Source organism: Varanus komodoensis, unplaced genomic scaffold, assembly GCF_004798865.1.
Source record: "Varanus komodoensis strain SLA01 unplaced genomic scaffold, ASM479886v1 scaffold41, whole genome shotgun sequence".
Classification (NCBI taxonomy): Eukaryota; Metazoa; Chordata; class Lepidosauria; order Squamata; family Varanidae; genus Varanus; species Varanus komodoensis.
In genome coordinates, this window is record NW_025335954.1 from 2159092 (window position 1) to 2181193 (window position 22102).

The window sequence follows — 22102 nt, forward strand, 5'->3', positions numbered from 1 at the left end:
CACCCGTTCTCCACGAGGTCTCAAAAATGGAGACCAGTGGGCATGAGAGAACCCCTGCCAACTCTCTAAGTACTCTTGGTGTAAGTTCTTTATATGGAAACTGTCCATGAACCAGACACATTCCAAACAGAGGACATGTTTCAATACAGGACTGTCTACCCAAACTTTCCAAAATAGAGGAACATCAGGTAAGACACCTGGCCACTCTCGCTTTAAACACTCCTGGATTTTCTCTTGGTTCAGAATAAAAATAAATATCCAGTTGCTCCATTGGAAAAGACCTTAGAATGCCTGGGGAAAACTTCTGTTTATACCTTGCATATTTAATCCTGTGCATATTTACCACAGATAACAACACCTGGGCAGATGTACTTGGGTTCTGAGCTTCCTCAGTCCATTCTTCTTCTTCCTCTTTTTTTTTTTCACCACAGCTTGCCCCAGTCCAGGTCTGCTAAATCCGCCAACTGACCCGGCACTCAAACTCCTAGGAAAACCTGAACGACTACAGCGCTCAGTGTCCTCCTCCAAGGCTGGTAAGTTCAGCATAGATCTGGAAGTGCCCAAGGAGCTGAGGATGCAGGGAAAGGGAAAGGGTAGGCCCTTATGACCCAAGGAGAGAAAGGGCTAGTTACCAGCCATGTGATCTGTTTCTCCACCTATTTCTGCAGAGGTGGCCATGGCTGCAGAAGGACTATCTAGTCCTGGCAGCAGTGGCAAAGACCCGCCTCCATCCCCTATGATTGACAGAAAGAAACACAGGCGGAAGAAGCTCACAACCCCTTCAAAAACTGAGGGATCAGCAGGACAGGCAGAAGGTAAGAGGCAGCTTGACAGCGCTGTTGGCCGTTAGTGTTGAAGTAAATCCTGTTTTGGAGACTAAATACTGGGTTCCTGACACTCAGAACCTCACTTTTCTCTGTTCCAGTTAGTGGGAAAGACTTGTCTTACTTTTTAAAAGTGACTTCCCTAGTGACATCATATTGGTCCAGATTACACACATGGGTGTTAATATTTTCATGACCTCAGAAATACCATTCCCACCATTTCCTAGTGCAGGAAAAACTACAGCCCCCACTAGTAATAAAGACAACTTTGCAGGTGAGATCATGAACTTGTAAGATGCCATATATTTGTTAAAGCAGGAAAACAGTGGGCCCCTTGTAGCATTAGAAATAAACAGCCATGTTCCTAGGGACCATACGCCAGGCTATACTTGCTCACATTGGAAAGTGAGGACACCTTTTCACCATGCAGAGAATATTTATCATGAACCATACAAAAGCCCAGGTGCAAAGACAGGTGGAAGGGAGTGAGGACTGAATCTCTGCATGACTTTGTGGGTCACATGAGATCAGGGCTGGGGAAGGTGTGGCCCTCCAGACCCTGTTGGAGTACAACTGTTGTCATCCCTGACCATTAAACCTGCTGGCTGGGACTAATGGGTATTGGAGATCAATATGTTCCGTATCCCCACACTTAGATGTTACTTGTGCATGTGGAGAAGATGTATGAACTAGGATTATTATTCAGATTAAAAACGGTGGTTATCAGAAGTGGCCTAAGACAGTGGTAGTATCTCTTGTAATTCCCCCATGTCATGTTTAGCCACCGTATTTAGATACCTATATGAAATAATAATGCATGAAAGACAAAAGGGCAACTTGGGAATGCATATGGGGGAGGGGCAGGACCCCAGAAAGAGAATTTGCTTGACCTAGAACAGGGGTGCAGGACCTGCAGCCTAGGAGGGAAATCTGGCCCTCTTGGAGTTCAACTATGACCCCACTGCCTTTCCTAACCAACAACTGTTTGGTGGTTTCCCAGCTTTTGCCCATTTGTGCTCACATTCTGAAAGGTTGGAAGGCTCCTCCGAAGGCAGGAAGAGCTTTAAGCTACAATATCTGGTGCTTGTGGCCTGCCCCTTTAGCCCCACCCACCACTGGAATGTGGCCCCCAAGAGCTTCCCAAAAAAGGATAATCCCCAGGCTAAAAGAGGTTCTGCACCCCTGAAGGTCTCAGAAAGACAAAATCAGGCCAAGGGAAATAGCCCAGTAGCGGGCAAGGGGATGCTGTGAGGGGAGTGCCGCGCTAGAATGCAGAGAGGTCATGTGGACACTGGTGGGATCTGTGGAAGGCAATTCCAGCCTTTTCTGAGTCCAGAAGGGGCTCTGCTAATTCCATTGGACTGCCCACTTCCTACCCCTTTTTGTCTGCACTAAGCAGCTGTTGCAAACCCCTTCATTTCCACTCTGAATCTGCCTTCCCGGTGTGCCCCCTTGTCCAGTAAGAGGGTGCCCTGCCTCTCACAGCTTTCTCCCTCACTGCCCCTTTGCAGCGCTTCACGCCTCCACCACTTCCACTGCCACCCTGTTCCCTGGGCCTGTGGGGTCTGATAGCCTCTGCTTTCTTTATTTTTTTCCTCCTCTGAACTCTCTCCCCTTTCTTCTTTTCCTCCCTTCTGTTTCTCTGCCTCTTGCTTCCTGCTTACCCTCCGGACCCTCTGCAGCCAAGCGTAAAATGTGGAAATTAAAAACCTTTGGTAGTTTAAGAAATATTTATAAAACAGGTAATGAGCGGCGGTGCCAGGCGCAGGCTCTTCTGGGGCATGGCGCTCGTTGCATGCAGTTGTGCTTACGTTGTGACGTGCAGCCTGCGTAGATGTCTGTTCCCAAAAGACGTCCCCTGTGATCAAGTTTCCCTCATTTTCTGTCTCTTCCTGCCAGCCAGCAAGGGGTTATTAAATGTCCCTCCCTTATCACAGAAAGATGGCTAAACTCCCAGTGTTCCTGACAGATTTGTCACAACTTTGCCCGCTTTTTTGTTTGCTTTTAGTTGGTCCCAATAAAGATACTATTCAAGCATTACTTTGGGGCCTCTACTTGAAAGCTCTCGAAAGATGAGAAAGGGTTGGATCAAGGACCCTTGTTCTGCACCTAGAAGGGTCCTGCTGGCAGTACGGGACTTCCACTTTTTCTACAGAGCCGGCCAGTATACCTTCCAAATCTCCCCAGGAATCCCATTCTGCCAGTAGCACTCTTGTGCCTGTGGAACAAGGTTCCTGGCTTCAAGCCAAAATGTGTATTATTTATGCATTTATTATGTTTTTATACCACCTTTCCTCCAGCAAGCTCAGGGCAGAGTCCAAGTTTCTTCTTCCTCTTATGTTCTCCCAAAACCAAAGTATCCGGCTCAAAGTCACCCACTGAGCTTCATGATGTATTAAGGATTTCAACCCCCAGTCTCCCTTCTCCTAGTCTGACACTAGCCAATAGTCTACACTGCTGCTGCTTTAAATGGCATTGGATGCACACACAAATTCCGCCCCACTCTCATCTCTGTGAATAGATCTTTAAGAACTCCCATAAAAGGTTGGGGAGGGGGGAGAAGCAGCAAGGTGACTTCTGTGGAAAGCAGTGTAAATGATGCCCCGTGTCCTTCCTGCCCAATGGATTATGGGATCTCAGGAATCAACCCCAAAAGTTCTTTCTCTCCCAGTTCCCTGCCAAACCACTAGGAAATAGAGGCAGTGATTTCTGCCTGCCTGATCAGAACTTGGAGCTAGATCTTGCCTTCAGGAGCTGCTTTTTCCTCTCCTCCACCTGCACCCTTTCCTCCTCCTCCCAAAGTATTCAGCAGATAAGGGAGTCAGACGCCTATCAGCTTGACCAGATGGGCTGCTTGGACGTCTCATCCTTGGGCACTCTTCTCCTGCTTTCCAGGGTTGCCATCTTGGCTGGTTCTCAAGTGGCCAAACGTTCTAGCTGTAGCCAAAGCAGACCTGCTCCTGGGCAGGTCAGGATCCAAGCCCCATCTCTGCCATGGACCCACAGTGTGGGCTTGGCTACATCACCTTTCCACATGCATCCCAGCCTCAGCTCCCCACCTTTAACATGGGAATGAGCAACTGACCTTACAGCATGGTAGAGTGAGAGTAAGCGGACTGAGATTTTGCAGTGCTCCACAAATAAATTTGGAGTCACCAAGTTAGTACAATATTGCCAGGGGCATATACCTGAATACTGAAATGGTGGGACCCCTGTCTCAAGAGAAGTGATAACCCCAAATCCTTCTCTCGGGCTCAGTTTAAAGGACTCTGCTGTCACCTAGCACAAAGTGTAGTTCCCCTCTCCCATCTATTTCTGTCCCCCTTCACAGGGCAGTGTTTGGGTAAGTGGGCATGTCCCCCCCGGCCTTGTCAAATCCCCCACCCAGGTGAACACTGGGAGGGGAAACATCCCCAGCATTGGGTGGAAGCTGTAGGTCCTCTAGCATTGGATGGCCCCAGAATCAGCTGCGTGTCCCGCCTGAGCCTGCTCTTTCGCATCCACAGAGGAGGAGAACTTTGAGTTCATCATCGTCTCCAGCACAGGGCAGACCTGGCACTTTGAGGCCAGCAGCTTCGAGGAGAGAGACTCCTGGGTCCAGGCCATCGAGAGCCAGATCTTGGCTAGCCTGCAGTGCTGTGAGAGCAGCAAGAATAAGGTACTGACTGGCTGGGGTTAGGGTGGGGCAATGTGCACAGCAGTGATTGTGGCTTATCTTTAATACTGGTTCCCTAGGTAGCCACTATGATGGTTGTTATTACTATTGACCCATTCATGGATGTGACACCTTACAGAGCTAGGTAGGCAACCTGGTTAAGTGCCTGCTCCCAAGAGGCTTGCTATCGAGAGCAGGCAATAGGGAAAACAAATTGGAGAAGAGAGACAAGGGCAGAGGAGGAGGACTGTGAGCAAATGCTATTACTTGGTTACAGCTGGAAATGAGATTTGAGAGAAGCCAAAGGCCTTGTGGAAAAGGTAAAGTTTGAAAGGAGGGAGGGACAACTTTGGATTGTACCTCACGGATTTCCTGCATCAGCCAGAGTTTGGACCACATGGCCTTTCCTGGTCCCTTCTAATGTTTCTAGATGGCTCCATTAAATGTCAAGGGAGGGAGTTCCATGCAGTAAGGAGAATGCATTGGCATTTGAGAAAGAAGGAAAGTTTTTGGTCAGCTGAGGGGGATAACCTTGGAGGGTCTAAGGAGGGATATAATACAAGAATTAGGTTTTATGGCAAGTTTTTCAGATCACTGTATGAATGTTCAGCTAAAACTGCACTGGAACAATACTGTTCTTTTCTTCCACCCCCTGGAAGTGATGGCCTTGTACTCATGCAAGGTCAAACTTGCAGTGGTTTGGAGGGCCAGAAAAACCAGAGGACCCACACAATTAGGCAAACAGGCAGCCTCTGGCACGGAAATCCCTGGGAAAGGTGATCATGGAGCATTAACAGAGTTATCCAGGCTCAACAGGAGCTAAGGAGTTGGGAGGAAAGAAGGCAGGTGGTGGTCAGGAGAAGGAAGCTAAGGGTGAAGATTGCTGTCATGTAAAACTAAGGTACACAGAATGGCCCTTCAGCTGCAGGATAAGCCCTCTTCTTGCTGGTTTCCCAGATGAAATAGCATATGAGCGGATCGGTTCCTAACATAGCTTTCAGTCTTGCCCCTCCCATCTGCTTCAGATGGGATGTCTACATTGTTCATGCTTTACTCATTCATGCATTGCCTCATTTTTTTAAAAGGGAACTTAAAAAAAAAAAGTTCACACCTGCATCCCACATCTGAATTGGGCATTTCTTTGTGACATCACAGATGCTGGCCAATCAGTACACCAGACATCTGTTTCAGACTTGTAGAACCATCCCCTGCCTCTCCCTATCCCCAGGACGCAGACTTTGCTTATGGGACTAAGTTATCCCTGGTTAGGAACAAGTACATTTGGAATAAATTCTGTAAGTTGCACCACTGCTCTAAAAACATTATAAACTTGAATGCCTTGTTACCTCAGGTAGATTTGCTCCTGACCTGAACAAAGCAAGGGCTTTCAGCTATAGTAGGCACCCGTGACACTCCTAGTAATGCAGAAGCTGCAAAGCTGGTACAAATTACCATGATTTACTTAGCTCCATTAAAGTATATGGTACCTCAGAGCATAGCCCCCCCCACCACAAGTCCCTTCCCAAGGAGCTTGCATGTCAAAAGAGCAGTGGGGAAGAAGATGTAAAAAGAAGTGAGCCCCCATCTATAGTCTGAAGTGGTAATACTCCAAAAGCATTTGTAGTCTCAATGGGAGGAATTTGGCCATTATTTGGAAGTAATTGTCAACTCCCTACAGAATTAAATAAAAAATTGACGTGACTCTCATAAAAATACACAAAACACAGAACAAAGTAAACACCTAGAACTCTACCGAGGGTCTGATTTCATGAAGAGGAAGCACTCCACTTGTAAAAGGTTTCTCTGCCTGATTTTGGGGGACCCTCCCTCCATGCACACACATGTCACATCTCCCCCCCCCCCCCCCCCTTTGCCCCCCCGCCCCCACCCCCCCCTCTCATATCGTGAGAGCTTTTACTGTTTTTTTTTTTTTGCAGTACTTTTTAATTAAATTTTAAAACAGTACTAAAAACATCAATCATCACAAACATCAGAACTACTGAGTCAGCCCCTTACTACATATCTTTTAACATTCTGTAATCATATTCAGATCCATTTATGGAATCTTAAAAAACATTTTCAGATCTCAACCAAGTCCCGTTTCTCCAGCCAATAAAAAAAAAAAGGTTCCAAATTTGATAGAAGTCACTATCTTCTTTCTCCTTCTGTGGTAAGATCAGTCCATCCATTTCTTACAGAGTCCCGTTTTCCTTGACCAATATTAAAAGAAAGACTCTCCAAATTTGATAAAAGTCAATATCTTCTTTCTTCTTCGATAGTAGCTTCAATCTAACCAACTCTACACAATTCCAGATCTTTTCATTTTTCTAATATTAAACAGATAAATTCCTCATTATAATAGTTACAAATACGATCAAATACATTTTTGCTTACTAGTATTCCAGTCTAATATCCACTAAAAAGGAAAGTGAAAGAGAAGAAAAGTTCCAAGCTTAAAAAAGAACTAAAGACTTTTAACCCAATTTATGTTCACATGTCTAACATCCATTTAGCATCTTTAAGGACATCTTATCTAATCTATTTAACGACAACAATTATCTATGATATCTTTTAAACAAACTTTCTTTAAGCTAATTTATTAAAGTTTAATCTAGCTTACACTTCACTTAGTCACATACAATTAACTCCTTATAAGAGTCCAACTCCTTACAATCTTTAATATATCTTGCTTGTAAAAAGAAATCTATTTAGTACAGCTTCTCCTACTCCCATAATAGTCATTTTCTAGTATAGCAATTCAAAGACAAAAGAGTCATACAACTTAGCTTTTGGTCATTCATTTTTAAGATAAAAAAAGAAAAAGAAAAAGAAAAGAATCTCTCATTTTCCCTTATATTACCCACAAAGAAGAGGAAAAAAGGGGGAGGGGGACTCCACTCCTATTCTTCTCCTTCTTAGTTCAGTTTAAATCTTATCTTATATTCTCTTCATAATTCAACACATTTAAATGTAGAAAAGCTTCCACAGTTAAAATCATATACCTTAGCCTTTCCATACCACAATAAACATGCCAAGCCATTTATACCATTCCTTTTTAAGATTTCTTTTTTACACCTCTTCCAAACCGCTTTTGTTTTAATAGGCTTTGTTGAAAATCAATATTTTTAAACTTTACATCTCTAGCCCATCTTTCTCCCCTTGGTGTTATTTGTTGAAAATCAACAAAGTCTGTATTTCAAAGTATTTCAGAGTCTGTATTTCAATCTCCACTATTTCTTGCTTTATCTTCAGTGATTGTAGCATTTGTTGTAGGTCAATATTTATTCCCAATGGCTGTGTTTTTTGCTGCAAATCAACCTTCACTGTTTCTTCTTTCTCAGAATCAATTTTAGTTAATTCAGGATCCATCCATCCTTCAAAGAAATATATTCCTTCCTTTAGTGGCCAAATTTGTTTCTTTTATCCACAGTTTCAAATTTTTCATGTACTTGTTGCATTTCTTGTATATTCTGTTCAGTTTTGGATTCTACATCAATCACCATCTCCTTAAAAGAAGCATCAAGCTTATCAAAGAGCTTTTTTAGTACAATTGAGAAGATTTCCTGTTGTCTCAACATCACCTCTTGGGATATTTGTAAAATTGTTAAAGATTCTTGTATTTCCAAAAAAAAATCTCTTCAGCTCTACTACTGTTGCAGCAATAATTCCAATAGCTACGAAGTGGCAGCCAAGATCAGTTCCACTTTTCTTTTCTCTAGATCACTAGCGGTCAGAAGGTTGGCAAGTTGCCAAATACTTTGGCAGAGGTCCCAGAAATGCAGGCAAGGAAATGGAGTTTCTTATATCCTTCCTCTTTTCTCCCTTTTCTATTTTTTTTATGCCTATTAACAACAGATATAGTTTTTCCACAAGTAGTATTGCAAAAGGAAAATAGGAATGCTCACCCAAACAGTCGTCATATTAAAGAAGAAAGCATCCAACAATGTGAAAAATATCCTGGCAAGTGTCCAGTTGATCTTGGCAGAAGTCCAAACAGATACCAAAATGATCGGTCAAAGCTTTGAACTCCTATCATGTAATTGCACCTTAAAAATTTAAACTAATTTTATACCCTTAGAGAGGTTAGAGGAAAAAGTCTTTTTCTTCGGCTTCAACTTGGACAAAAGCCTCAGCACTCTCTCATCTCAGTCGCCACCTAAACATCCAGAGGGTTTTTTTTTACTTAATGCCAAACTATAAACAAATACAGCTTTTCCACGGGTAATATTGTGAAAGAAGTAAAAAATATTTACTCAGGAGTTCCAATACTTATCTAGCTAATAAAAATCCTAAGCTAATCTTCTAAAATGTCGAGAATTTGAAGGGGCTGAAACCACCCCGTGTTACTCGGTTGAGAAGTACCTGAATTGCTCTCAGCAGATATGAGATTGCCATCTCGCATCAAGCCAAAAGCGTGCCCAGGCAATCTGTCTTTATCCCGACAGGGCTTAGATGAGTCTCCCACGACCTGCTGCCGAGTAATACCGGCATGATAAATGAACTCCGTTAATCACATCTGTCTCGTTCCGAAGCCATCTTGGAATCTGAGAGCTTTTACTGTTGTTGGCGGGGAGGAAGATGAATATTCCTTGGTGAACTTCCTTGTGTGGAATGCTTCATAAAGTGTGTGCCATCATGGAAAAATGCCCTATTTTGTATGACCCACCCTCTTAATATCACTTCAAATGCAGAAGGCATTTGGAGCAGAAGGCTGTTGCATTTAGGGATGGGGAAAACAAGATGGTATGAAAAACAAGACGTTCACACGCATGTTGAAGAGGAGGATCTAAACGATGAGCAGGGCTTAAGCTGACCTCACTCGACTTTGTGGGGCCTCCATCAGGACCGGGGGATGAGGGGGCACTTCCAACACACTTAAGGCTCAAGCCTCGGAACAGACCCAACCGAGTGTGTGTATCCTAGCATGTACCTTTCTCCTGTCGTCCCTGCAGGCTCGGATGGACAGTCAGAGTGAAGCAGTGGCTATTCAGGCAATTCGTAATGCTAAAGGCAACTCCTTGTGTGTGGACTGTGGGGCACCAAGTAAGTCTTTCACATGTGCAACTGAGTCTTGGGAGCTAAAGTGTTTTCTTGAGGGGCAGTAGGCTATAATTAGGGCTGACAGTGCTAGAGTTGGCCAGTGCAGTTGGTCAGCCTTGCACAGTTCTGTAGAATTGTCATCAACTGGACAAAGATTCCAGCAGGAATACAGAACCTCTTTCAGTCCAAGGGCTAAGTTCAATTTTGGAGAAGCTTTTAACATCATTTGTATGGGTGGATAGGGGTGAAATATCAAAAATGCCAGCGTATTTTACCTTAAAGACTTTGCTGCCAACCTTTCTGAGTAGGGAAAAAACTCCATACAAATGCCAGTAAACCACCAAGGGATTGGTGGAAAAGGGTAGGGCCAACGGAAGGAGGCATAGCTACCTGGAGGATGCTGGTGGGCTGCATAGTCAACTGGAGAACCCAGATTTGGCCCCCAAGCCTGAGGGTTCTGAGTTATACAGCTTTTATATAGCTATATAAGACATATTAGCATAACTTATATTTAATGTTTATTTCATGTGCCAGGTGCTGTACAAAACAAAGAAGGGTATGTAGCTTCTGCCTATAGACTTACAAAGTATTGTAGAAAAACATCAGGGTGATAAGCAGGGTAGCAGGAGTGAGCAGCAATCAACAATTCTGAAGAAAAGCTTATACGAAGATGGTGATCACTTCAAATATCACACTGAAATTCAAGTTAGATTTTCAATTCATAGTAAGAAAAAATACAACTGATTGAACAACATCTAGAACATTATAATTTCAACATGCCACAGATAAGATCCCCTTTTTCATAATTCCATTGCATTTCCTTCCCTGGGTTTCTTAAAAAAAACGGTTTTAAGTGTAACAATAATGCACCATATTTTCTGATACCAGTCCTCGCTAGATGAAGTATTAACTATTTTCTAGTAAGTCGTTATACAAATCTTAGTTGCTGTTAAATGCCAATTCTAAATCATAAACTAACACAGCTTTCTTCAAATAAAATAATAAAATCACTGTGGGTTATTTTTTAAAGCTTTTATACTTTTAATTTTGTTCTTGCTTCAGAGAGCTCAAAATAGCATCTACCCCCCACCCCCCACTTATCTTGGCAATGGCTGTGCCCAAAAGGTTGAACAGATTGAGAGTAATGCATCCAAGACTACCCAGGGAGCTTCCCAGAACAGCGTTTTGAACATGGGGTTTCCTGATTTAAGGCAAATATTCTCCAACCTAATTCCATGCAGGGGTGTTTGGGCTACAGCTCCCAGCATTCCTGACCCTTTCCTAGGATGGCTGGGGCTGACGGGAATTGGCATCCAAACCTTCTTGAGGGCACCAAATTGAGGAGGGCTGAACTTGACCATATTGGCTTAAATGGGTTGTGAGTGAGGGGTCATGGAACTGTGGGGGTGAGGGTTTAGGCCACTGGTGGCGAACCTATGGCACGCGTGCCACAGCGGGCATGCAGAGCCCTCTCTGTCGGCACGTGAGCCAAGCCACCCCAGCAGCCAAGTATTGGAGAACAGCACACATAGGGGCCATGCGCATACTCATTAGCTGCAACTCATCCGTGCTTTCGCATGGCCAGTCAGTGCGCTGCCAAGGAAATACATATATTTGCTTGGACTGGTTGTGCATTGTTTTTTCTAAACTAAAACCTCAGTATTCATGTTTTATTGCAGTGTTGGCACTTTGCAATAAATAAGTGGGTTTTGGGTTGCTGTTTGGGCACTTGGGCTCTAAAAGGTTCGCCATCACTGGTTTAGGCAATATTTTGCTGGCAAATGAGATGACCATTGCACTAATCAGAACTCCATTGTCTGAGCAAGCGACACTTAAAAGACAGCAGAGGGAAAGGGGAAGCGTGAGCCTGAGGCAGCACAATGGTGTAGTAACTAAAGAGCAGGTGGGCAGGAGCTAGATCTCTAGATGTTTTGGACTTCAGACCCCAGAAGTCCGGATCAGCATGGCCAATGGCCAAATGCTGGGAGCTGAACGTCTAAAAGATACAGAAGGACATTTTCAGTCCACCTCTGAATGTTTGTAGTTAGGTATCATCAAGTTGTCTCCAACTTATGGCAACCCTATGAATTAAAGCCCTATTCATACCCCTGGATTAGTGTGTCTGAGTAGGAATACGGAGACCTAGGCTCAAATTCTCTTAGTCATAGCTAGTTGTTATCCCTCTATCTCACTTGCACGTAGAATACGTAGACCTTTCACATGTGGCTGTCTCCTTTTTGATGATTAAAGGTAAGCCATCCCTGATTTCTGATTGGCCCAATTTCTTTGCCCCAGACCCCACCTGGGCCAGCCTGAACTTGGGTGCACTGATCTGTATCGAGTGTTCTGGCATCCACCGGAATCTGGGGACCCACTTGTCCCGGGTGCGCTCCCTAGACCTGGATGACTGGCCCCTGGAGCTCACACTGGTACTCACCTCCATCGGCAATGAAACAGCCAACAGCGTCTGGGAGAAGTGCACGCAGGGACGCCGGAAACCCACCTGCGAGTCATCCCGGTGAGTGAACATGGGAACAGTGTCCTGCTGCTACACAGCCATCTCTTCCCTGGCTCCTTCCAGATGTGTTGGTCTGCAACTCCCATGAATTCTCGGCCATTGGCAATGCTGGCTACAGCCTCAGAAGCCCAAGACTACAATCATATGTGCACCTATGTGGGTGCAAACCATTCCTAGTGGAACTTGTCTTCTTAGTAAACATATAGAACTACTCTGTTAAACTTCTAATTGGCATGATGCAGCTAAAGTTTTACACATGTAATTAGAAACACAGAAACAAAGAGAGTCAGAAGGGGCCTCCCAGGCCATCTAGTCTGACCGCCGGCTCCAGCCGGCAGTGCTCACGACATGCCCACCATGTGCATGTCCAGCCTATCTTTGAACACCCTCACTGATGTGGCCTCAACGACCTCTCGTGGAAGCCCATTCCACACCCTCGGGGTCCTGACTGTCAGGAAGTGCTTCCTGGCATCCAAATGGAACCTGGGTTCCCTGAGCTTTGCTCCGTTGGAGCACGTCCTGCCTTCCTCTGCAGGGCAGAACAGGTCTCTACCCACCTCCGTGTGACATTCCCTCACATACCTGTATGTTGCCAACATATCCCCTCTGAGCCTCCTCTTCTCCAGGCTGAAGAGACCCAGTTCCCTCAGTCTTGCCTCATACGGCATCCCCTGCAAACCAGCCATCAACCTTGTGACCCTTCGCTGCACTGGCTCCAACCTGGCTATATCCTTTCTGTAATGAGGGGCCCAAAACTGAATACAATACTCCAGTTGCGGGCGCACCAGAATCGTGTAGAGTGGTAGTAATACCTCTCTTGATCTAGGAGCCACACTTCTGGCTATGCAACTAAGGGTGGCATTCACCCTCTTGACCACCGCATCACACTGCTGACTCATGTTTAGCCTGCAGTCAACCAGTACCCCGAGGTCCCCTTCACAAGTGCTGCTCTCCAGCCACTTGTCACCTAACCTGTACTTATGACACCTATTCCTATGCCCCAAGTGCAAGACCTTGCACTTATCCACATTGAACGCCATTGATTTGTGCCAGGCAGAATGCTGGGGAGAAATTAAGCATGTGCATAGCCTTATCCCATTGGGCTCAGAGGAGCTGAACACTTTGGCTGAACTGTGCTCTTTGTGGATTAAAGTTTGTCATGCTATTTAGTAGCAAGCAAAAGAATAATTTTGGAAACTCTTGCAATAAGCCACATCATCGATGGTTTTTGTTTCTTCCCTTTATGCTTCTCTTGCTAGGGTAGCTTCTCATTCTTCTATTACCAGGATGATCTTGAGCTCTCTGTTGAAGAAGAGCCCTGCTGGATGGATCAGACCAAAGGGCCCCTGTAGTCCAACCTCCTGTTTCTCACAGCAATCAGCACGATGCCAATGGGAAGCCCACATGCAGGTCAAAGAGGCAGTGGCCCCCTCCTGTTCTTGTTCCCCAGCAGTCTCAGTCTCTCTCTTTCTCTGGCTCTTTCTCTTTTCTCAGGGAAGAGCGGGAGTCCTGGATTCGAGCCAAATACGAGCAGCGGCTGTTCCTGGCACCACTACCCAACTCCGAACTCTCCCTGGGGTGCCAGCTCTTCCAGGCCGTGCTGGACCAGGACCTGCCTGCTGTGCTGCTGTTGCTAGCCCATAGTTCCAAGGAGCAGATCAATGCCCCTACAGGGGACAAGGACCGGCGCACAGCTCTGCATGTGGCATGCGACCTGTCACACGTGGTTATCACCCAGCTTCTAGTCTGGGTAAGTTCTTCATAGCAGATGCAGGAAACAGCTGAGAATCTGCAGGCAAAAGGGCATCCCTTTCACTGCTTTTCCTCCTCCCCAGCTTAAAAGAAGATACTAAGTTGGGGTGGCATCCTATCTAGAGGAAAACATACAGGCTTTTGAAGGGCCAGCACTCAGAACTGCTGTGTGGCTGGTGGCTTCCCCCCACCACTCTCCCCCTTTCAGGCCAGCTTTTGTAGTCAAATGGATTCCCTGAACCATTCATCCCACACATGTGTTTTCCATGCTCATGTTCCACTCGGATTAGGACAGCTTGCAGTAGCATGCAGAAGTGCAGCTGGGCTTCTGATGGAATGATTCACAACCATTTGCAGCAGGCATAGTATAGTCTGCACTGAGGCCAAAACCCACATAATTATTGAGTTTTTAGGTACTGCATCGGGCCCCTAGACAGCCAAAAAAGTGGAGAGATAGCAAGTCTTTGGCAGGTCTGAATGGCAGGTCTTTTAAAGATGAAAATGTAAACTGTTTTTGTGATAGATTTAAAAAACTTAAGGGAGCAGAGAAAATATGGGGGGTGCCAGATTCCAGCCCCCCTCCCCCACACACACACATCAACAGCCAGTGCAAATGGGAGGGACCAGGGCTCAGTGACAGAGGATATTCTTTGCATGCAGAAGGGCCAGTAGTAGTTAAAGAAAGACACATCTGTCCAAGAACCTGAAGAGCTGTTCTAGTTAGCATGCAGTCTACACTGTGAAAAAAACTGGGTCAGAATGACAATAGTTGGTCCTAGTCAAAGGCAGCTTCCTAATCCCAGGTCAATCTGTACTATCAGCTGCAGAGTTTGCCCCAAAATTTCTGCTTAACTGCACATTTTTCTATTTTTCAGTTTGATGGTTTAAAACCAAAGTAATAATTATGGAACATGCCAATATGAATGTGCAGGGCCAATAATAATGCTCTTCCTCCAGCCAACTGTTACAAATTGAGGGAAAATATAAAAGGTGCCAAATAAAGCCTAGTAAGGGCTTGGGAATGAGTGCAGAATATGTCATCCCCTCAGCCGAAGAGCCAGTTTTTAAGCCCTCCAGATGTGCCTGTAATAGTCTGTGGAAGTGGAAGATCTCTCTTGGGGTTCCTAACATGGCCCTTTGACCACCCCAGACCTCAAGCAATGAGGGTGGCTTTCTCAAGAGTAGCTAATCGAAGCACGTATGGACAGAGTCCTCATGGCAGGCTGAGCTGTCTCTCGGAGTGAGGGAGCAACTTGCTAGCTTGAGAAGCTCCCCCCCCCCCCCCCCGGATCCTAAAGGTAGCCAGTTTGAAGGACTGAAGGGCTGGTGATTCCAAACTGCAGCCATTTGGCTAGGATTCAACCACCCATTCATGCCCTCCTGGCCATGAAAGCTACCACTGCACCCAGGCAGAATCCCCAGAGCTCCCCCCCTCCCCAAAGCCCATACCCACGCTGCGCTGCTGGCTTTTGGAGGGGAGAGAGTGAGTTCTACTCTCCTTCTCTTTTCTGTCCTCCGTAGTGGGGACCAGTCTGCACTTTTCCAGCAAGTTCAGACTGTCAACGTATCAAACGCTTGCGCGGGAGCTTGAACTGTTAACCGGTATGTTGAAAGTAAAGTTGCAACTGTTCTGAAAAGAGTCTGAAAATTGATAGACCCTTCAGGTGGCCACTTTGCCCCACTGTCCAATTGATGCTGGGGCCAAATAGAATTACAGTAGACATTTAGTTTCTTTTTCTTTGAGATGGAATCTCTTCTGAACTTTTTCCCATTTCCCAAAAGACAACCCAGAGGCTGTTCGCAGATGTCATGATTTGGCGACTGCAGTCCCTTATCCTGCTCTGCTGCATTTTTATTCTGGCATGGTCTCCCCTCACTGGCTCTCGGAAGGGTGGAGGGGACAAGTCCCATGCCATTCCTCCCATATGGCTTAACGCCCGTGTCCAATACAGGGGCAGAAGGATTTGGCCGAGAATATTCACCTGGTGCAGGAGGGGCAGTTAGTGGGTTAGGGACAGGGATTCCGGTAGCCGTCAGCCCATATTTTTCCAGCAAATCTGGGCTGTCTCTAAGTGTTACAAACGCCTGCGCATGAGCATGCTCGGTCCACCTGCCAGCTCGTTGGAAGAAAAGCTGCAGCTGCAAAATGATTTGGAAATCAACCGACCCATCCGGTGGCCACCTTACTCCCCCATCCAATTTACATTGGGGCCAAACAGAACTGCAATATTCCTGTAATTTCCTCTTTGAAATATAATCACCTTTAAACCAATCCCAGTTATCTAGAATGCAACTCAAGGGTGTACTTGTTTGGTTTGACTTACCCTGTCCCATGATGCGCGCTGAGCGTTCCCCAGAAGACCTTTAGAAGGATTTGCAGACCTCTTTGATTTTCCTTCTGTCAATTCTGCCAAGCGTCCCTGGTCAAAAGTACTGACGCACTTATGCGGGATCCGCTCACCCTGGACTCAAACCAGGGTAATATACCAAAAAGAGTTTCCAAAACTCAGACAGGGTAAGTCAACCCAATCCCGTCAGACAGGGATGGGCAACTTGCTGGCCTCTTACCAGCACCAGACTCTAACCGGAGGCCCTTTTCTTTTCCCTCTTTTTGAACCGGGTCTGCCCCCAAGCAGTTTTTTTTTTCTTTTTCTTTTTCTTTTTTTCCCTTCTTCTTGAACCGGGTCTTCCTCCAAGCAGTTAACTCTTTTTACCAGAGGCTTTTCTTACCTGGGAGCTCGTTGTCTTGTCGGGGTTAGCTCTCCCCATCTCGTTTTCCTCTCAGCCACCCTTTCAAGCCCTGCTCATGGCTGGTGGAGGTTTCCAGCCAAATTTGTCTCAGCCCAAATGCTGAGGGAGAGCTCTCTAATGCCGGTCGTCCACCCGTCCAAAAAGAGGTTCTTTGAGGGAGAAGGCTTAAGAATTTTGAGGCAAAATTCGCCGTTAGTCCACTCGGTGCCCCACGTTGGGCACCAAAACTGTTACCGGACTGAGCCAGTTAACAGCTAAGGCAAACCCGGGTGGACCCCAGACCCGAGCCAAACAGAGCCTGAGACGAGACTTAGAGCCAAAATCAGCTTTATTCTAGTGCACCATAGAATAAAGGGAGACGAAAGGGGACATTCAGTCCAAAACAGTGTCTCAAAAGTTGCACCCCAGTACATGCGTTTTATACCCTAGGTAACCAATTAGGTCACCTAATACACATCTAATACATCGATACATCAATGTATGCACCCCCTCCTGTGCTGGAGAGAGTCCTTTCTTCTGTCAATGACCAGACATTTCCCATGTCTATTTCTTACCTGCTCGAGATTCACACAGGCTTGCCATGTTCTTACTCCCTGCACATTTGCAACTTTCATGGCGGCTACAGCCAGTTTCCACTGTCCCTTTGATTACCGTATTCGAGGTCAGGCTAGCGTGTTAGCTGTGGGTTACACAAAGTTAATTTTGTTCTTATCCCCTCTCCCTTCTGGGACAGTATAACTGTGGTGTTTTTACTATGTGGCCTTCCTCTGGCCAACTACTTTTGGGTCCTTTCTCTGGCCAATTACTCTTGGGGTGTTTTGGGGTGCTGCAATTGGTAACACTAACATGACTGACTGATTCTTTCCCCCCACAGTACAGTGCTGATGTGAAGGCCCGTGATGCCTTAGGGCACACGGCACTCTTCTATGCCCGGCGATCAGGGAGCCAGGAGTGCATCGATATCCTCTTACAACATGGTTGCCCAAATGAAGGCTACAGCACTATTGCCACCCCCGGCCTACGCCGGAAAAGCAGCAGCGCCAGCATGGGAAGGACTGAGGCCCGAACTGCCCTGGTGTAGCATGCCAGGGGGAGCCTCTTCCCCGTCCCAGTGGTGCCAACAGAAGTGCAGTGACTGATGCCGCCTCTCCCTTGGGAGACCCCATTCCCCTCTGGCATCTGGACTATATGCCAAGGAGCTCAGATCATGACTTCCTGTCACGCACAGGGTGCAGTGGCTGCCGCCTGGAGCCCCACTTCAGAGGCCCTGCTTGGCACAGGCTGCTACTGGCCCAGCACCAGAACCGCCTCCGGGGCTCACAGCTCTCCCCACTGCCAGGCCTGGAGCTGCTCTGCTGGTCTCCAGGGCAAGAGCCATCACTCCAGGCAGGCCGTAAAGCACACCTGCAGGGAAGAGAGAACAAGGCGTCCCGGCCCTGGGAGGAAAGAAGCAGGTCTCGGGACAGTTCCATTGTCTTCCTAATGAATGGGGACTTTTGGAAAGGAGGGAGGCAAGTGGTTCCGTGGGGCTCCCCTCCACTTTTCTTTTGGTGTTTGTAACAAGCTTTGAAGGTGGAATGTAAATCAGTGTTATTGGAGTGTGGTCGGTGACTGAGCCTCGGCTAACCAACTCTTATGTGAGCCCAAACCTATGACAAGTGGCGCAAGCGGGTGCGTGTTGAAGAGGCTGAGTAAGTCTGTCATGGAAGTTAGCACTGAGAGCAAGGGGTCATACGCTCGGAGAAGATATCATGTGCCAGGCTTAGGCAAACCTCTCATAGCGGCAGCCATTTTGTCTCGCTCTCTCTGGATCCAGGGCCCCAGGCTTACAGGATGAAACTGAACTCGGGGGTGTTCGAGGGGCTGCAGGCCCTCTCTTATCCTTCAGCAGTAGACATACACATGTGGGGTGGAAGGGAAGGTTCCTGCCACATGCGGTCCTTGCCACCCTGGAAGCACATGGCTGTACAGCTGGTTCAGGGAGGGCTGAACCACCTGTGTGCAGGCTCTCCTCCTCGTCCCCTGGCGGCAGCTGGGTTTTCTCTTCAGTCCTGTGGGAAAGCTGGGACACCCTGGCCACTCAGACTCCTGAGGAGGCCCTACAGCAGAGTTTGCCAGAGCATCTGGAGAGCAAGGGGCCATCCTGGTGTTAAAAACAGCCTCCTGTCCTTTTGGAAAAAGAAACAGCCTCCATCTTTGCTCTTGGAGCATTTTTTTTTTTTAATCCCAAAGGCGGAGGGTATCCGCTTCAGAGGACAATGCTCCTCATGTCTGTTATTGTTTCTTTTTTAAAGCGTTTTTATTTGACTGACAGTTTGTGAGGCTCTAGCACAGGCCAATGGCATAAGATGTTTCCAAACTGCTTGGGACAGCGGGGGCCTAGACCAACCTGACTTACCAGGCAGTCCTCTGCTGCGCCCAATCCAAAGCAATTGCCTTGTCTCTCCCCTCAGGCAGACTCAGGATCTCCTCCCCACCTGGTGACGTGACACACACACTCTCCTTAGCCAAACCGCACTGAAACACATTCCTTCTGCCAATGCTCCTCAGGCTCCTGGGCCTGATCCTTGCACTGAAATATATGTAATTATGCTCCATTGAAGGCCCAAGGGCGCTGCCGTTGCCCCCATCTCCTTATTCTCAGAAATCTTTCACCCTTGTGGATGGTTCGAAGGGGCAGCTAAAGGATGAAGCCACTGGCGCTCAGGTTGAGAAGGGGGCACACAAACAGGGTGCGGCAAACCCTGAGCCTCTTGGAGGGCTCTGACGGCACTGCCCCCCATGGACACCAAGCACACTGCTGAGGGGAATGAACCACACTGCTGAGGGGGAGCCCTTGCAAGCAACACAGGCCTTGGCCTTTAAAACAAGTCATTTTTTTAAATGAAAGATTGTTTGTAAAATGCCCGATTTCCCTCCCATGCCCCTTACAAGGATTTCCCTCTCTTTCTATCTACTACTTCTGTTTTAATTTATTGCTTCATTTAGAGACCCTGAAGGATAAAATCCTTCTCTTTCTGGTTGGGCAGCTCTCCTGGTGCAAGTGTTTACAGGTCTCATGCCCATTGCTGTGGCAGAGGCATCTGTGTGGTTGTGACGAGTGATGTGGTCTCAGGCTTTATTTCAAATCTGTGATCAGGGTAATACAATGACTCCCCCCGTCCGCCACCACCACCACGTGGGCAGATCTGGGTGGGTTAGCCACAGCTGTTTTGGTAGCTGGCTCCGGCCTGCTGGGCTCAGCACAGATCCAGCCTGCCTTTCTGTCTCAGGGCTCTGGTTTGTATCCATTCTCAGAGCTAAGGGCCACAAGCCCACCCACGCCACACCACACCACCCTCTGCAGCCTCTGGCTTTCCTTGCCCTTTTGGAGCTGAACAGGCTCGTGAATGTATCAGAGATAGTCTTGCGCCCCACAGCCCCTAGGTGGAGATGGAAGGACCTAAATTGTTGCTGCCCCCAGGGCAGAGCGAGCGAAACTGGACTCAGCCCAGCCAGAGGCAGGGTGTGCGTGTGACGTGCAGTGCAGCTCGGCTTCTGAGGACTAGCGCCTGTGGTCAGTAGGGGAAAAGTGGGGTGGGGTGGGCAGCACTGGTTCTTGAAGACTGAATGTAATTTATGCTGTTTGACTGGCAGTCCAGCGTGAGGTTCTGAGAGAACCTTTAGTGCAGGCCCTAAGGGGTGGGATCTCAGAGTGCTATCCCGTGGGGTGGGAAAGGTGAGGGGGGGACACGGGGGGGATGCGGAGGTGCCAGAGCTGATACTATTGGCCCTGTGCAGCTGTTGTAATCTCTTGGATTGTAACTTGTAAGTATGTGACAATGTAAGAAGATGTCATTACAGTGACTGGTTATTCCTTCTTGTGACTGTTGTCCAAAGTTGGGTTGCTGGTGGGAGGGAGGGCAAATACCTATGCGGTTTCCCCATCTATTCGTGACATATCCAAATAGAGAGGAGTGTCCGAGGGAACATTATTGTTAAGCTGCTGTGCAGATTTTGGCTGCATTAGTGGGTGGGGAAAGTATGTGAGGGGAGGGATCACACTTAAAGCTGCATAAATGGCAGAGACTTATTTGTGGGGGGTCAACTGCACTCCTGCTTTGGCCTGAAGAGGTCTCAGAAGCACTTCAGCCTTGCCTTTCTGCAGGGCACAGTACAAGTTACTCCACCTTCCCCTTTTTACTTCAGCCCCACTTCCTTTGTGTATCACAGCAAGTCCAGATCTCTCATCACACTAGACCAATAACTAATGAACAAGGGTGGCAGCAGCCGCTGCCAGAAGACAACTCACATACTCACTTAGCTGCACTGGTGTCTCTCATACAGGGCCTCCCAACTACTGGATCTAACTGACATCTTATTTTGCACAAAATTAGCAATCTCCAGAAAGAAAACAGATGTCCTTTTTTCATGGCCTATCTGCAGGTTGGAGAGAGTTAATACTGAGAAACTTATGACACCATTAACATTTGATCCTCATTCTTTTTAGCAGTTTATTTAGAAACACAGGGCAGCTCCAGACAAGATTAAGTAATGGACATTTAAAATATTCTTGAAGTGGGAGAGTTATGTTCAAATTTTTATTCAAATCAATGCAACTTAAAGCACTTAGCAGAATGAGACAAACAGCATTGATGTAGGGAGGAGTGCCAAATGCAATTTCCCCCATAACCCCTGCTGTCCTTCCTATCAGGGTTTATTGTAGCACCCAGAATACAGGTGCAATCCTACTGATGTTTAGACAGAAAAAAGTACGACTCCTAGTATCCCTCAACAAACATGGCTGGCTGGAGTATACTGAGAGTTGTAGTGCTTTTCGGTCCAAACGGGTAAGAGTTCACTTTCAGACACTGGGGAAAGCCCTCTGTCTTTTTTTATTATTATCTATAAACCACTATCAAAAGTTATCAGGGCAATTAGTAACTGATACAACCAGAAAAGCCATTCAGTCACAAAAAGCAAAATAAAAGTCATGAAATATCAAACTTATGCCCAAAAATGTTTTGACCTGGTGATAAAATTATTACATTGTCAGCACAAGTTATACCTCTTTGGGAAGGGTATTTCATAAATTGGCTCCCATAACACAGAAAGCTGCTGTGGGAAGTTCCCAAATCAAGGGGTGTTTTGGCAGCAAAACATGCAGGTGCTCCTGGAATAAACCCAGCCCTAAATCACCTATAAGTACCAATTGGTATTTTTCCAGATTATTTCTGTGGCCCTTGAATACCACTCTCATGTCACAGAAGTACTTTATTTTTGGGTGTGTCTCTCTGCATGGTTAGCAACCCTTCCTATTCACATAGCATTAGCAGGTCAGGGATCCACTGCTTAGGGAAAGGGCCAGCTCACTTCTACCTGAGCTGCTCAGGACCTAGTTTAAAAGTAAAGCCAGGACACAGTGCTAGTATTTCTTACACAACTGCTAGCATCATTAAAAGTAGGCTGCTGCAATTGAGAGATCTAGCTCAGCCTTAAAAGCATGCTACAACCTTCCCCAACCAGGTTTCATCTGGATGTTTTGCACTACAACTTCCAGCATTCTGGACCATTGTGGCAGGG

At 46.7% G+C, this 22102-nt stretch overlaps 1 protein-coding gene across 2 annotated transcripts in view; it reads left to right on the forward strand.

Moving 5' to 3' along the window:
- AGAP2 (ArfGAP with GTPase domain, ankyrin repeat and PH domain 2) overlaps positions 1–20229 on the forward strand; it is a 137343-nt gene extending 117114 nt beyond the window's left edge. The window contains exons 12-19 of one of the 2 annotated variants that reach the window (XM_044443276.1): positions 432–533; positions 669–815; positions 2507–2566; positions 4331–4482; positions 9432–9522; positions 11815–12037; positions 13532–13787; positions 17415–20229. In XM_044443276.1, coding sequence (XP_044299211.1) covers positions 432–533; positions 669–815; positions 2507–2566; positions 4331–4482; positions 9432–9522; positions 11815–12037; positions 13532–13787; positions 17415–17621 — 1238 coding nt within the window. In that variant the 3' untranslated portion in view covers positions 17622–20229. The remainder of the gene's footprint in view (positions 1–431; positions 534–668; positions 816–2506; positions 2567–4330; positions 4483–9431; positions 9523–11814; positions 12038–13531; positions 13788–17414) is intronic. The other variant, XM_044443277.1, reaches the window with a different exon arrangement.
- The last annotated feature ends 1873 nt before the right edge of the window (positions 20230–22102 follow it).